At 39.7% G+C, this 16,854-nt stretch overlaps 1 protein-coding gene across 5 annotated transcripts in view; it reads right to left on the reverse strand.

Moving 5' to 3' along the window:
* Positions 1-16,854, reverse strand: part of TANGO6 (transport and golgi organization 6 homolog) — a 200,397-nt gene that overhangs the window by 139,790 nt on the left and 43,753 nt on the right. For all 5 annotated transcript variants that reach the window (XM_025426651.3, XM_025426653.3, XM_025426655.3 and 2 more), the window contains 3 exons: positions 5,693-5,805; positions 3,887-4,063; positions 90-222 (listed from right to left, as the gene is read on the reverse strand). In XM_025426651.3, the coding sequence (XP_025282436.1) occupies positions 90-222; positions 3,887-4,063; positions 5,693-5,805 (423 nt within the window). The remainder of the gene's footprint in view (positions 1-89; positions 223-3,886; positions 4,064-5,692; positions 5,806-16,854) is intronic.

Here is a 16,854-nt window from a genome sequence, read left to right on the forward strand (position 1 = left end):
AATTATGACTGCCCTGAAAATTCAAAGGGGATCCTGGTTGTATCCTGAAATAAAGCTGACCATGCCCTTATCATATATGTAGTTCTTACCTTCAAGCAGAAGATGAAGAAGTCACCTGCCAAACCACACTCTTGGCAGTGGGATAACAAGTCCCCGAGATGCTCTACCCGACATTGCTCTGAGGACACCTTCTGGTACAGGGCTTCATCTTCATCTTCATCACTGCAACATGAAGTAAGATTTATCTTGGCAGTGTCACCCAGAGATATTATTTTTGAAACTCCATAATAATCTTCCAAAGTTACACATGGTATTTTCATACAGTAAAGCATTAGAAAGATCTCAAAAATTTGTTTAAATTATTTTCCTGATGCTCCATGCTAAAAAAGCATTTATTCTCAGAAGGTAGGGTAAGATGTCGTATATAGTCATTTGCTCAGTGGGGAAAAGACTCATGAAGGAAGTGGCTTTTGAAGGAAGATGGATGTTAAAGAATTACCACTATTTCAATAAACTGAAATAGCAAGGAGGAATTAAAGTATAGGTTGTATGCAGATATTCTGAGAAAAAGAAGTCAGCAAAGCAAGGTCAGATTACAGGGGGGCCTTGAATGCCATTCAAAGAAAGCTGGACTTTTTTTTGATGAGCCCCTGAAGGGTTATGGGCAGCAGAAAAAGATACTATCCTTACAGGAGAACATGCAGTCAGTCTCAACTAATAAGAACTAACGAGATGAAATATGAAAATGCAGAAAGACTCGGAAAACTGAGTAAGCCAAATTTTCAGGTAATAAAATACGGCTACATTATTAAAAGCAATGCTACGATGTCTGCAAAAAAGTTTTAAGAAACTTCTCATGAGGTGCTAAGGGTTTTAATTTTAATTTGCAGGATAAGTGAAAAAGCCAAGATACAATATTATTATACTGTATCATGTAAATAAACACAGATGGACTAGAAGACAAAACACTAAAAAAATGCAAACAGTGACTAGGATAGCAGTTGTCTTTTGTTTTCCTCTTTATGCTTTTTTGCATTATACAAAGAAGGTATGTGCTCTTGTGATTAAAGAAGGAAACAAAAGTTTTCAGACTAAACTGAGAAAAAAATGACAGATGTTGTTTCATATCACTGAAAAATACAATTAGGAAATAGAATTGATTTGGCCATTCCATTGGGCAGTAAGCCCCAATTTGCCAGTTCACTAATGATGTGGGCTTTATACTCCTCTAGTAGAATGGGTAACCTATTAACTAAGCTTAAGATCACTTCTTCCATTATCCCAGAATCTCCCAGCATCCTTCAGATTAGTCATGTTATCTACACCACATTTTATATTAGACAAAAAAACTGAAATGGCTAAGAGTCACTTCTAAGCTTCTGTGAACCGCCCTGTCAAAATGAAATACTATATTCAAATACTTTTTAAAAAAGACATGACAGGGGAACCTGGATGGCTCAGTCAGTTAAGTGTCTGCCTTTGGCTCAGGCCTTGATCCTGGAGTCCTGGGATCAAGCCCCACTTTGGGCTCCCTGCTCAACAGGGAGCCTGCTTCTCCCTCTCCCTCTCCCCTCCACTTCTGCTTGCTCTCTCCCTCAAATAAATAAATAAAATCTTTAAAAATAAATAAAATAAAAAGACATGACAATAATTACCTTATGAAATTCTATTTCATTCATTCTTAAAATTTCAAGGATAAAGACTCAGTTTCAAATACTATAGTTACATCTGGGTCCAGAAAAAAAAAAATTCTGGATCCAGAGATCATGAAACCTAAGCTGCTCTTTTAGTGTTTCTTTATTTTTAAAAAAATAGTTTATTTATTTATTCATAAGAGACACAGAGAGAGAGGCGGAGACATAGGCAGAGGGAGAAGCAGGCTTCTTGCAGGGAGCCGGATTTGGGACTCCATCCCAGGATTCTGGGATCACGCCCTTAGCCAAAGGCAGACGCTCAACCACTGAGCCACCCAGGTGTCTCTTAGTGTTTCTTTAAACAAACTTTTTATTGATAACTAGGGCTCCTGGACAGAATGATAGGGGAAAGGGTAAGTGGTGAGACTGACTTGCCTTTAGGGGACTGGCACCAGGAGCAAGATCTTTAGAATGAAAGATAAAATCAGTCACACACACACACTTCTCTGATGTAGTGCATGTCAACTTTTCGGAGATACGGAGTATCTTAAGTATCAAATGAAAACTATGGACCCTATTTTAAAAAAAAAATCAGCTTTGTGCATAAAAATTTCTTGTATATAATTTCAAAGGGACTATGGACACCTAGAAGTCTATGTAGAAACCCTGAGTTAAGAGTCCATTGCTTCCAGCATTAGATGGAGATTCATTCAATAACTGCCTATTCATGTTTCTTCTACCATGAAGAGAAACTATAGTTTCAATAAGAACTGTTGATTCTGATATACACTAAGATGTACACTAGAGACCAGTTACAATAGCTATTAATTTTAATACTGATAAGATTTAACTTATAAACTATAACTATAAAATTCCCCCCCAAAAAAAAAAATTCCCTATACACTCACTAGATTGATCTCAGACTAAACTATTCCAAAGTGTTCTTAAAATAAACACATTAAATTTTAAATTCTTTCAGTTCAGGAGCATAGTTACAACCACAAAACCTACTAGTGCTCAACAACTCTCAAGAAATTGGTAGCTTGGGATCCCTGGGTGGCGCAGCGGTTTAGCACCTGCCTTTGGCCCAGGGCACGATCCTGGAGACCCAGGATCGAATCCCACGTCGGGCTCCTGGTGCATGGAACCTGCTTCTCCCTCTGCCTATGTCTCTGCCTCTCTCTCTCTCTCTCTGTGTGACTATCATAAATAAATAAATTAATTAATAAATTAATAAATTAATAAATAAAAAGAAATTGGTAGCTTGCATTTGTACTGAGAATTCTGCTTGCAATCAATGTATGTTTTCCATTTTTCTCAAGTCCATCCTATTGATAGAGTGTTTTATAACTTTACTAAGTTAACCATGAATAAAAAATTAAATTTAACACTTTAATAAACAGCCACACTTTGAATGAGACATAAAAATCTGAATATCCAGCAGCCCAGGTGGCTTAATGGTTTAGCGCGGCCTTCAGCCTGGGGTGTGATCCTGGAGACCCGGGATTGTCCCACATCCTCCCTGCATGGAGCCTGCTTCTCCCTCTACCTGTGTCTCTGCCTCTTTCTCTCTCTCCCTCTGTGTCTCTCATGAATAAATAAACAAATCCAATCTTTAAAAAAAAAAAAAATCTGAGTATCTGTCAGCAGTTAAGAACTGTATGGGACTCTGGTCGACAGGAACTTACATTCTGAGGTCATAATATCTATACATATCACCCAAAAAAGGAAATAACTTAAAATATATTTGTGAAATGTGAGAGAAATAAATTATCCATTCCACTAATATTTATTAAGTACCTTCCAATTGCTCTCCAGGAGAAAGAAACCCCCATCAAAAAAATTAACATAAAAGCTATCAGACAATTTCATTTAAGAATAAGTCTGACTCTGAACAGACATATACCATTTGGAGATTCAGAAAGAGAACTGGATGGTTATGGTGCTGAGGGTAAACATGTGACTACCCTTTATTCTGATTCTCTGGCAAAGACTTGCAAAGTAAGTGCACTTGTGATGCAGAGCTGCAAGGCTCCAGCAAATGGCATCTACTATTAGCTAGCATCTGGGGAAAAAACCTGCAGGATTATTTAAGGAGCTCACATTTCATTTAGAGATTATAAATAGCAGCACCTCGGCTGCTTGAAGTTCTAGGTCCTGTTCTATCAGCGCCCCTTAGTGGACAAGTCAGGGAAGGGCCTTCTGGGTGCAATTCTATCCCAAGAGCGAGGGTAAAGGGTGGGTGGACTCACCAAATGGCCTCTTTGATGGTAACAATTATGCCACCTTGAGTGGCAGCTCTAAGTTGACACAAAGAATGAAGGGAGGACGCAGATTTGTCCAATCCTGCAAATCCTTTCAGGCTGGCAATTGCCTTCTTCCTCTCTAGCTTCCCCAGAATCCATAATAAGATCTCTTGGCAAAGTGACCTGGCAGAAAAAGCAGTTATAAATGAGCTTGTCATCTTACTCTACACATCTAACAAGCTAACATAAAAAAAGACAGGAAGACTGTCAGGTTCCACTGCATTCTAAATGCTGGCACAACCACCTAGTACTACTGAAGTGCAGGACTGGAAACTATGCTTCCTGTGAATCTCAGAATATATCTAATATCCTGAAATTCAGTGAGTGACTGACTAATCTTTGGCTCTAGAAGCAACTCTGATAAGATCCATGATTTTTATTTTTGTTTTTTTAAATATTTCCAAGTGTACCATTGCCTTTGGATTAGATACCATAAAAGAAAGTTTACACTGATAAAACCATCTATCAATGGGAACAAGAGCTGGTGACCAAGAAAGAGCATACCCACAAATTCTGGGTGATTCCTCAGCCCCTTTTATCTGTACCAGTCAACTAGGATCAGGGTGGAATAAACGTTTGCTTCTTCCTTCTCAGTCTCTGATGAGAACATGATAGTGCTCTGAGGATTTGGGTTTCAAAACTCAAAGTCATTATATGGACAGTTCTTTGAACTTCTTTGAAGTTCTTTCACGTAGTTATAGTCTCCATCTTCCTCTGTGTTCTCTGCTCTGTTGCTGTGGGCTACAATAATGTGTTGACCAAAGGTTAGAGTCCAAGGTAGTATGTGAGCTTTCCCTCACCACTTAACAATGATGAGGATAGCTGTCATTTACTGAGTTTGTGATTATCCAGGGAGAGTGCTCAACACTTTATAGTCAGTCTTTATAATAACCCTATGAAGAGGGTACTATTACTATATGTCTGATCACATGTGGGGGATTTCTAAACACTAAAAATCAGAATTTTCTAGGACTTTAAAAAGGATATAAACTCATATAAGGAGGAAGAAATAACATAAGTATCTATGAAAATGGAGCTGATACAAAATGAAGCCAACCTAAATCCCAATACAAAAGATTATTTTCAGGATGATTAAGAAATCCCTTCATTCCAAACAACACTGTGCAGCACTCACGTCAAATCCAAGTCTAAATTACAGGGTGCCACATTCAGATCCAGATTTCCCCAACTTGACTTCTTACTCCCCACAAGGTTGTTATGATCCATTCTCCATTTCCTCCTCCCTAGACATGTAATTCCAGTATTTCTCACTGATCAAACAGGGACATGTTTACACACGTAAACAAGGATTTTGTCTCTGACGTCTAGGACTGAGGCTGAGGAAAGCCATTCTAAAAATTACATTCAATCCCCTGCAACCTGAGAAGCTCTCTTTCGGGGCGCCTGGGTGGCTGTCAGTTAAGCATCTGCCTTCCGCTCAGGTCCTGATCCCAGGGTCCTCCTGTCGATCCCCCTATCAGGCTCCCTGCTGGAGGAGGGGGCCTGCTTCTCTCTCTCCCTCTGCTGCTCCGCCGGCTTGTGCTCTTCCTCTCCAGGAAATAAATAAAATCTTTTTTAAAAGGAAAAGCTTTCTTTCTTTCTCAGATGAGCAGAGTAAGAGGATCCCCAAATGTTTTACTGATTTTGAAAGAAAAAAAATTACAAAGTGGCATTAAGTTTTATAAGAATAAGAACATCATTCAATATAGATTTCACTATTTATAAATAAATAAGGTTCTCTAGACTGTTTACCTTATGTGAGACACACTTTGCTTGGTAAAACTGTAGAGAGAAAAGAGCACTCCCAGGACTGGAAGCAGGGAATCCACTAAAACTGTCACAGGGTCATTCCCGACCACGTATACCTAGGGAAAAGAAAATGATGTGAGGTACCAATGGGTGCAAAGCCAGAGAAATTGGAATCAAATACCATATATCTATTAGCAGCACAGAGAGTCTTATCTTAAGTAACACTTTAGTCCTAAACCGAACAATTTTAGCTCTAAGGCTAAGAAAACTATTTGAGATTGTCAGACAGGCCAAAACACAGGGAGCCTGAACTGGAACAGCACCCTTTGGTGTGTGCAGCCTGAAGAAATACTGGGGAAAATGAGTAAATTAACCCATGTCCTGACCCCTTCCTTTCCTGCTTTCGATGACCTTCGTATCTCCGGCTAATCTGCCATCACTCATCTCTACAATAATTCTCTAATTACTGAAGGCTCTGCTCTCAGGAACTAACAGACAATTAATGCCAAATAGAAAAACTTAAAACTAGGTTTGAAAAACAAAAACAAAGCTTGCTCTAGATTTGTCACTCTTAAGATATAACTGCCATGTGGGCATGTCCTATTCTCTCCAGTTCATAAAAAATGTTAAAAGAAATTATAACGTGCATCTAGCTCTGCAATGGATTTACAGGGTTAAATGTGTAAGGATGCCAATTTTTGTTAACGGTAATTACAGTAATTACGTTACACATTCTAGTTGGCCTTTAAAAAGGATAACACACATGGATTCAATGAGCTTTATGTGAATACCCACTGGAATTTAGGCATTGTCCTAGGCATTGTAGTGAGTATAAAAATGAGAGTTGTTCTCTCTCAATTGCTGTGATCTACCAAGAAGAATAAAACAAGTAAACCAATTATAATAATAATAATTCAAGGCAGGGAATTTAAAGAATTAAGAGGAGCAAAATGCTATTTTTTCAATATTCTTTATAAGGGCCTCTGTAAGTTTCCTTTTCCTCATCCTTTGAAACAGAGCTGAGGCTGGGGCACCTGGCTGGCTCAGTTGGAAGAGCATGGGATTGTGAATTCTAGCCCCACAATGGTGTAGAGATTACTCAAATAAACAAAAATTTATAAATAAATAAAAGAGGGCTAAGACTTGACCATGGGTGATTGTTATAACTTTTTTTCCATAGGAGACCGTCATAATTTTAATAAGCCAACTGTTTATAAAGAATCTAATATAGGGACGCCTGGGTGGCTCAGCAGTTGAGTGCCTGCCTTCGGCCCAGGGCATGATCCTGGGATACTGGGATCAAGTCCCACAACGAGCTCCCTGCAAGGAGCCTGCTTCTCCCTCTGCCTATGTCTTTGCCTCTCTCTCTCTCTGTCTCTCATGAATAAATAAAGTCTGAGAAGAAGAAGAAAGAAGAAAGAAGAAAGAAGAAAGAAGAAGAAAGAAGAAAGAAGAAGAAGAATCTAATATAGTACCTGGAAGATAAAAATGCTAGCATAGTTCCTGTAACACATATTAAGAATGTAATCATGAGGCGCCTAGATGGCTCAGTAGGTTAAGCCACCAACTCTTGATTTTGGCCCAGGTCATGATCTCACCGTCATGAGATCAACCCCTGTCGGGCTCTGTGCTATCAAGCCCTGTTGGGCTCTGCGCTTAGTATGGAATCCGCTTGAGATTCTCTGATTTTCTCTCTCTCTCTCTCTCAATCTCTCTCTCTCTCTCTCCCTTCCCCCACTTGCATGCTCGCATGTGCAACAATGCACTCTCTCTCTCTAAAATAAATAAATAAAATCTTAAAAAAAAATAATCAGGGGATCCCTGGGTGGCTCAGTGGTTTAGTGCCTGCCTTCAGCCCAGGGCATGATCCTGGAGCCCCGGGATCGAATCCCACATCAGACTCCCTGCATGGAGCCTGCTTCTCCCTCTGCCTGTGTCTCCACCTCTCTCTCTCTCTCTCTCCGTCTCTCACGAATAAATAAATAAAATCTTTAAAAAAAAATTAACTGTCACTTCCTCATCTTTCTCCTTTCATCATCATTATCTGTGTCTATACTATCAGGTTTTAATTATTAATTAAAATGTGTTTAACTTAAGTAGAAATCAGTGCTGTTTATGTAATACTAAAGGTCATAGAGGCACAAGCTGGAAAACTCTCCATGCTTTTCCAGAGAGCCTGTCCCTTTAAATCAATCCTAATTTTTCACACTCCTTAAACCTCCCAGCTCCTCTGTGGAGCCTGATAACCAAGGAGCCAGCTTCCTGTGCATGATCTAATCTCCATAAGCCCAGCTAAATGAGGTGACTTGTATGGCAGTGCTCACAAGCAATATGCAGGCCTAATTATGATATCACCAATTACAAGTGGTAAAAAAAAAAAAAGAGAGAGAGAGAGAGAGAGAGAGATTCCCCCAGATAACTAACGTAAGGGCCCATTGTTTGGCTCTGTAGTCTGTGTTCCCAGAAGTAATCCCTGTGGAGCCATCCTTCCTTACCAGCATCTTTTGTACAAAAAACCAAAACCAAATGGAGTTAAATCTCCATTATTTACTGGCTTTACTGGGCCAAAGCACCTCAAACTTTAACATGAATTCAATCAAGCCCATTTCTCAGGATATTGTTACTGATAAATTCTTCCCATTTTTAAGTTCTCTTGTTATACTTTTCTGAAGGAACAAGTACTGCTTTTGTATTAAGAACAATTGATCAATGAGTTTTCTCTGTGATGTCTCAAAGAACTTGAATGGCCTCTGCTTGACACATAGAAGTTGTCACCTCCTTTCCAAGACAATAATAAATTTCTCTTTGTCCTGAGCCCAAAGATATCTCCATTTTAAACTTCCTTGATGGGGCAGCCCAGGTGGCTCAGCGGTTTAGCGCCGCCTTCAGCCCAGGGCCTGATCCTAGAGACCTGGGATCAAGTCCCACGTTGGGCTCCCTGCATGGAGCCTGCTTCTCCCTCTGCCTGTGTCTCTGCCTCTCTCTCTCTCTCTCCCTCTCTGTGTCTCTCATGAATAAATAAATAAGATTTAAAAAAAAACAAAACAAAACCTCCTTGATGGAAGGATATTTATTTTTCAAAAGTTTTGGATGGGCCATTTGAAAGTTCTACCTTTTCCATTGACTGTACAACTGTTCATCCATTCATTCACTAGTTCAAATATTTAATAAGCATCTAACCAACATTAATGACTCTTCTCCTCTAAATTCCAATAGCACTAGAGCTTCTAAGATATAATCAGCCCATAAATATACAGTTATCTCTCCCTTCTTCAACTAGCCTATTTCTCTATTTCAGCACCTATTGTGATAGATGATTAAGTTGTGTTACTTGAATGCTTGGTGAATAAGCAGTTGTGACAGAAATATACAACTTAAAGGAACGACACTGTTACCATTTTTATGAAGCAAACAACTAACGTTTATAGCAATGTCTACTCAAGAATCAACAAGGTTATTCAGCTAAACATTTAATAATCAATCCTCACAAGAGTCCTACAGGTTAAGTATTTTTATTCCCATTCTAAAAATATGGAAAACAGGACAGAGAAGCCAAGTGAGTTGAACCAACGTACTCTGTTAGTAAATGGCAGAGCCAGGGTGAACTCAAATCTGCCTGACATAAAATCCATGCACAATCCATAAAGATGGAGAGCAGATGAGTAGTTGTACAGGGGTGGGATGAAGGGAAAATGGAAACTGGTTCATTAATGGGTATGGCATTTCCACTTGGGGTGATGAACGAGTTCTGGAACTAAACAGTGACAATAACTGTGTGACACTGCAAATGGACTTAATGTCAGTGAATGGTATACTTGAAATAGTTAAAATAGTAAATTTTATGTCATGTGTATTTTACCACAATTTTAAAAAGAATAAAGCATGTACTCCATGGCCTCCTAATACTTACCTCCTATGTGCATTTTTTCATTGCTTCAGTCCCTAACCCATATCAACTTTATCCCAGCCATCTTCCCTCTGAATCAATAGGCCCCAGCTTGTTGGGCTATTAGTACCTCTAGGCCTGCTACCTCTGCAAAGTAGGGAAAGAGTTCCTGAGCGGCACCACGGACAGCAGCTTCTGCACCACCTCCCCTTCCTCCTAAGTCTTCCAGTAAGTAGATCTCCAGGGTCATACTATGGCCAGGCCTTTCCAAGGACAGTGCCCTCCTTCCAATCTTTTGCCAAGCACTCAACTCATATGCAGGTTAACATTTGGTCTGCACCTCACATCCAACATTACCCTCTATGTACATTCCCAAAGTGGCATCTGGTTACTTCCCAATTCACATGGACTCCCCAGATCATTGACATATACCTGCAGTTCAGTGACTCATCAAGGGATAAAGGAGGCTGCATTGATTCAGCCAATGTCACACTGTGATCTCTTGCCAACAGCACTGACAATGACCAAATGCTCTAGGAAAAAACAAAAACAAAAACAATAGCTCTTCTAATGAAGTCATACTATATATGGAAGAAATTGTTGGGGCCAATTCCTTCCAGTCCCCTCCACATTAGGTTGGTGACAGTACCAACTGAGGAAGCACAATAGTAAACTGTTCCTGCCCCACAGTGAAGAGGACCCTACTACCCTGCATCTGTGCCCTGACATGGGTGTTGTGGGAGTTCCTTGGACTGTGCTTATGTGTAGTCTTCTAGTTGGGGTTCTTTTCTGTTCACCTAGAGGCACAGTGGGATGAGAGTTCAAGTTCAGAACCACAATCCCATACTTTATATATTATTTTGACCTGTGGAAATTCCATTTTCTCAGCAGTGTGACAGTGGAGTATGTTTCACATAGGGTTATTTCCCACTGACCAGTTGTGGGACTTAACACAAATCAACTGACTTCTCTGAGTCTCCGTTTCCTTATCTAGAGAATAGGAAGGTCAGATTAATCAAGCTTTAAGGACTCTTTGGTATCTCATCTATTATCCTCTGACTTGAGTACAAATTTGCTTTCTTCCTTCTGTATCTTTCTGGTACCTTAGCCATTAAGAGGTAAAGTTAGTTTAAAAACATGAGCTGGGGGATCCCTGGGTGGCGCAGCGGTTTGGCACCTGCCTTTGGCCCAGGGCGTGATCCTGGAGACCCGGGATCGAATCCCACGTCAGGCTCCTGGTGCATGGAGCCTGCTTCTCCCTCTGCCTATGTCCCTGCCTCTCTCTCTCTCTCTGTGACTATCATAAATAAATAAAACTTAGAAAAAGAAAAAAAAATAAAAACATGAGCTGGGCAGCCCGGGTGGCTCAGCGGTTTAGCACTGCCTTCAGCCCAGGACCTTATCCTGGAGACCTAGGATCTAGTCCCACATCGGGCTCCCTGCATAGAGCCTGCTTCTCCCTCTGCCTGTGTCTCTGCCTCTCTCTCTCTCTCTCTCTGTGTCTCTCATAAATAAATAAATAAATAAATAAATAAATAAATAAATAAATAATTTTTTAAAAATAAAAATAATAAAAACATGAGCCAATTCTCCACCACCCAAAAAATTCTGAAACACTGAAACTTGACAAAGTTGTAAAAATTTCTAACCCTCCCCACATGCTTTCCCTTGCCCTATCAGTTCTGAAGTTAGCACTTTAAAGATGAAATCCTGTTCAGTTGAAAGAATCACATTCCTTCTGGTTACTTGAGGTATCTGCTGGAACTAGGGATCCCCCAACACAACACCAAGAGATAGGAAAACTGAAGCAGGGAAGGGAGACACAGACTTTCAAGGTACCCTTTCAATTCTTTGGTGTAAAAAAACCTCTCTGAGAGTAAGTGAAATGGTGCTTTGAAGAAAAGATGAACTTCCATGTCTACCTGTGGCTTTTCTGGTATAAATACATAGGACAGGGCTGAGGAGCAAAATAAGAAGGAGTATGGATTTATTAAAATCATAATGACTCAGAACAGATCACTCGAGGAAACAGACGGGTACCAACGACCCCACTGGCAGCTTGGGGATTTCCACATTCCTTTCTGAAAGCATCTTGGCTTTCTACCACAGATCCAGCCATGAGAAGAAATGTCTGTGGTTAAGTCTTATAACCCCTCATCTGAGCTTAAAGACTACTCTTAACAAGTAATAGAGACATGTTTCTGGGTACTCTTAACAACAGATCACGTACTACTGGTAACTCTTTGTTGCTTGACTGGGAGCTCCCTGAAGGCAGCAACTGGCTCTTAATCATTTCTGTGTTTGTAAACCTAGCAGACTATATGGCATTCTATATGTACTTGGCAAAATTTGTGTGTGTGTATATGACTGATTAACTGAATCAAAGAAAGAATGAATAAAGTACATTGAATGTTTTTTATGTTCTCAAAAGCTCTATTTTTGTAGAGGAATTACAATGTTCTCTGTATTTTCTTTTCTTTTCTTTTTTTTAAAGCTATAGCTAGAAGCTATTCCATCAATGTTAATGAGCTGAAGAATCACAGAACTTCAGCTATGGAAGGGAGAGCATACTGAACAATAGGAAGTTTGCTTTTAGTGTATTGGCTTATTCAGAACCTATCTTCGATATTTAAAGGACTCAATTTCTCTGGAAGGACTGACTATAAACTTAAATTAAAAAGGAAAGGAAAAACCCAGAGGAGTCAAATGGCCAGAAGTATTAAGAATAAACATCTGTTTCTGATTCAGAGCAAAACAAAAAGCAGTCCTCACACACTCCACTTCTCATTTACTAGACTTCCATCACATTGTTAAGCACATCCCTAAGGGACCACTGCAAAGTTGAAAGAGCACCAGCAAGTCAGGAGTCAGGAAACGGGTATGAATTTTGTTTCTGACACCTACATGATTGCCCAAAATCACATATTATGTGAGTGAACATGGGTAAGACATTTAAACCTCCCTAGGATTCAGCTTCCTCATTCATAATGCAAGTGTTAAGCTTTTTGCATAGGTACCAGTTAAGATAATTTATGTTAAGATATTTTTCTTAAAATATACAGTCCTGTGCAAATGTTACACTTATTCCTAAATACCTGCTGATGTGATTGTAAATGGAACGGTCTCCTTGCTTTATGGCCTTATCTTCTACAAGGATATATACGTGTGGAAATATAAACATGAATCAAGCTGAGTCCTAACAGTGAAATTCAGTACAGGCTGTAACTTGATTTTTCACCCTGTTAAAGATTAAACTAGTCAAATGCTGCCTTCTAAAATATCACATTGATCCTTTTGATAGTAACGTTCCAGAACTTCTAATGCAATTACTGAGTTTAATTAAGACTTGTGAGAAGCAAGAGAACAAGGCAAGTTACCTAATACATTATTCTGCATTGTGCATGCTTTCAGAGTGTGTTATATAAAATAATCTTTTTTAAAAAGTTTCCTTGAACCAAAAGAGAACTGACAGTTTTTTAAGCACAAATTATTTGCTAAAGTATACAATGAACCTATCGAAAGTTACTCTGTTTCATCCCTGCAACTCAAGTGTTAAATAAATACTGTTATCTAAAGTAAGATGGATAGGGACGCCTGGGTGGCTTAGTGGCTGAGCGTCTGCCTTCAGCTCAGGGTGTGATCCCGGGGTCCTGGGATCGAGTCCCACATCGGGCTCCCCACAGGGAGCCTGCTTCTCTCTCTCCCCGTGTCTCTGCCTATGTCTCTCATGAATAAATAAATAAAATCTTAAAAAAAAAAAAAAAAAGTAACATGGATAGTCAACCCTTGAGCCCGATTCCAACCTAGGTCTATTTGATTCAAAAGGCCAGGTGCGGGATCCCTGGGTGGCGCAGCGGTTTGGCGCCTGCCTTTGGCTCAGGGCGTGATCCTGGAGACCCGGGATCAAATCCCACATCGGGCTCCTGGTGCATGGAGCCTGCTTCTCCCTCTGCCTGTGTCTCTGCCTCTCTTTCTCTCTCTGTGACTATCATAAATAAATAAAAAAAATTAAAAAAAAAAAAGGGTCATGTCCCCATTTAAAAAAAAAAAAAAAAAAAAAGGCCAGGTGCTTTTCACTACACTATACCACAGAATCTGAATGTACCATCTAACACGTGAATCTCTCACAGCTTTGAAGGATACCTTTTTAAAAAAAAAAGATTTATTTATTTTGGGGAGGGAAGAGAAGAAGAGGGAGATAGAGAAAGAATCTCAAGCAGACTCCCCACTATGTGCAGAGCCTGATGTGGGGTTCGATCTCACAACTCTGAGTCATGACCTGAGCTGAATCCAAGAGTCTGACACTTAACAGACTGAGCCACATAGGGACCCCAAAGACACTTCTTTTAGTCCTTTACATGTTATTCAAGGTCACAGTTCAATTAGAATTGGAAACATCCAGAAAGAATAACTGCCTTTGAGGAAGAGCTATAGGTGGGAGAAGACTAATTTTTTACTGCAAAGCCTTTTGTACTTCTTAAATGTGTACCATATGCAAATATTATCTTAACACAGAGTCAAAGAGAAGAGACAAAAGGATTGGTTCCCAGACCAGATCTGGCATTCACTAGTATGATTTGGGACAAGTTACTTCACAATCTTTTGGATTTTGTTTCCTTTACTGCAAAATGAGGGATTAGTTTGTCAAATCCAAAGAATGTACCACACCAACAATGAACCCTAATATAACTCATGGACTTTGGATGAAACAGGTGTGTCAGTGGAGGCTCACCAACTGTAACAAATGTCATACTCTGATGTGAAATGTTAACAGTGGGAGAAGTTGTGCACATGTGGTGGCAGGAAATATATGGAAAAACTCTCTGCTTGATTGTTATGTGAACATAAAACTGCCCGGAAAAAAACAGTCTATTCAAAAACAAAAAAAGAAATTATTTCTAAATTTCCTTCAAGCTCTAAGATTCCATTATTCCAATTTACTCTATAAAAACAATTAAAAATTTAGAAAGAGGAATCAATTGGCCGATCCGCGAGAGTAACTTTAATTAGAAATTTGCTATGAAAAAAAAAAAAAAGAAATTTGCTATGATTAAATGGCCAAAAAAAGACTTGGATAATTAAAGTCAGGATTCCCTGAATCTAGAAACAGAGAGATAAAATGGAAATGAGAATGAAGAATATAAACTAATTAGGTACCTTCCAGCCTCTCCTACCCTAAAATTTCTTCTGCCTTTAGGGAGTCTCAGCAAGTATTGTGAGAAATACTAAAAGGAAGCATCCCCCCAACTCTCCCAGTCCTACCTAGTATCAGATTCTGGCCAGTTCTCTTAAGAGCATGAAAATGTCCAAATTGTAAAGAATTATAATTCTTTCATCCTGCCCTAGCCAGAACCAATCCCTATGCAGCCTAGGTCTCTCTTTACCTCTCTAGGCAAAGAAAAACCATTTATCCCTCTCATACCAAGGAGTACCAAAAAAAAAAAGTATTCTAGGGACAGGGCCCCAGACATTCAGAATCAGAGGGAGACAGAATAGGAAGCCATTGGACTAAAAGTTATTTGAGCTGCAAATCCCCTTCTCAACTTAGATAACTTTACCAGACATAAGGCACACACATAGAAATGACTAAAATTATTTGCACTAAAGTACAAGTGGCTATGCCAAATTTTCAGTTCAATTCAATGAGCATATATGTGTATACCTGTATTGTTGAGAACTTTCTACCTAGCCCACTAGAGACACAATGCTCCATTCTGTGCTGTATGTGAAGGATGCAAGCATCAAAAGGCCTTCTCTTATAATTTCTCCTGCCACATTTTCATTCAGTAAGCCGAGGGTTTATTTCCTTAAATACCAAAATGTATTTTTATTTTACCTCTTTCAGAAGCAATTTTAAAAAATGGATTATATGCAATCCTTGCCTTCTTAAATAAGTATACTGAACATACCAGTCGCCACATACTTTGCTTTTCAAATTATTCTGCCCTTTTGGGGGGTACTTCTGTCTCCTTTCTTGCTCTTCTCTGCTGGCATTCTCCCGTAGTATGCCTTAGTCAGTTTAACTAACTTATTTTTTAAGACTTTATTAATTTATTCATGTATTATTAAATTTTTAAAGATTTTTTATTTATTTGAGAGAGAGAGAGTGAATATGGGTGGTGGGGGGGGAGCAGCAGAAGGAGAGGGAGAAGCAGACTTCCCACTGAGCAGGGAGCCCAATTCAGGGCTCAATCCCAGGACCTCCGGATCATGACCTGAGCCAAAGACAGATGCTTAACCAACTAAGCCATCCAGGAGCCCCAAGATTTTATTTTTAAGTAATCTCTATAACCCAACATGGGGCTCGAACTCAAAACTCCAAGATTGGGACACCTGGGTGGCTCAGCAGTTGATTCAGCTCAGGGCACGATCTCGGAATCCAGGATGAGTCCCGTATTGGGCTCCTTGCAGGGGGCCTGCTTCTCCCTCTGCCTGTGTCTCTGCCTCTCTGTGTGTGTGTGTGTGTGTGTCTCTCATGAATAAATAAATAAAATCTTAAAAAAAAAAAACCTCCAAAATTAAGGATTGCATGCTCTCCTGACTGAGCCAGCTGCCTACTCCTAATTTCTAATTTGTTACTTCTAATTCCACTACAGTCTTAACCAGAAAAATAGTCTGATCTGGATTGTGTATTCAGTAAAAAGGAAATTGGCTTTGAGGAATAAGAGGCTCTGCAGTTAGGTGAGATGGCAGCCAGATAGACGCTATTGTGATACAGGTAACCCAGGATATTCAATTGGAAATGTCAAATGAGGCACCAAGATAAAATAGACTTAAAACCCCAACATAAGATACCAGACTAAGATGAGAGTAGGACTAAAAAAAACTTCCCATTCAGAAAAAAGGTAGAGAAGGATCAAACGTGTGGAGACCAAGAGGAGATTGATGAAGATTTCTTTGAGGAGAGCTGCTGGTGAGGGTGAATCTCATCCCCTCAACCCACCCATGGTAAAAGAAAGAAAAAAAAGATAACCCAACTTAAAAATGGGCAAAGGATCCTTTTAAAAATAAAACAGGGATCCCTGGGTGGTGCAGCGGTTTGGCGCCTGCCTTTGGCCCAGGGCGTGATCCTGGAGACCCGGGATCAAATCCCACATCGGGCTTCCGGTGCATGGAGCCTGCTTCTCCCTCTGCCTATGTCTCTGCCTCTCTCTCTTTCTCTCTCTGTGACTATCATAAATAAATAAAAATTAAAAAAAAATAAAAATAAATAAAATAAAAAAAAAATAAAACAAAACAGGGATCCCTGGGTGGCACAGCGGTTTGGCGCCTGCCTTTG

The sequence above is a fragment of the Canis lupus genome, chromosome 5 (genome assembly GCF_003254725.2).
Source record: "Canis lupus dingo isolate Sandy chromosome 5, ASM325472v2, whole genome shotgun sequence".
Classification (NCBI taxonomy): Eukaryota; Metazoa; Chordata; class Mammalia; order Carnivora; family Canidae; genus Canis; species Canis lupus.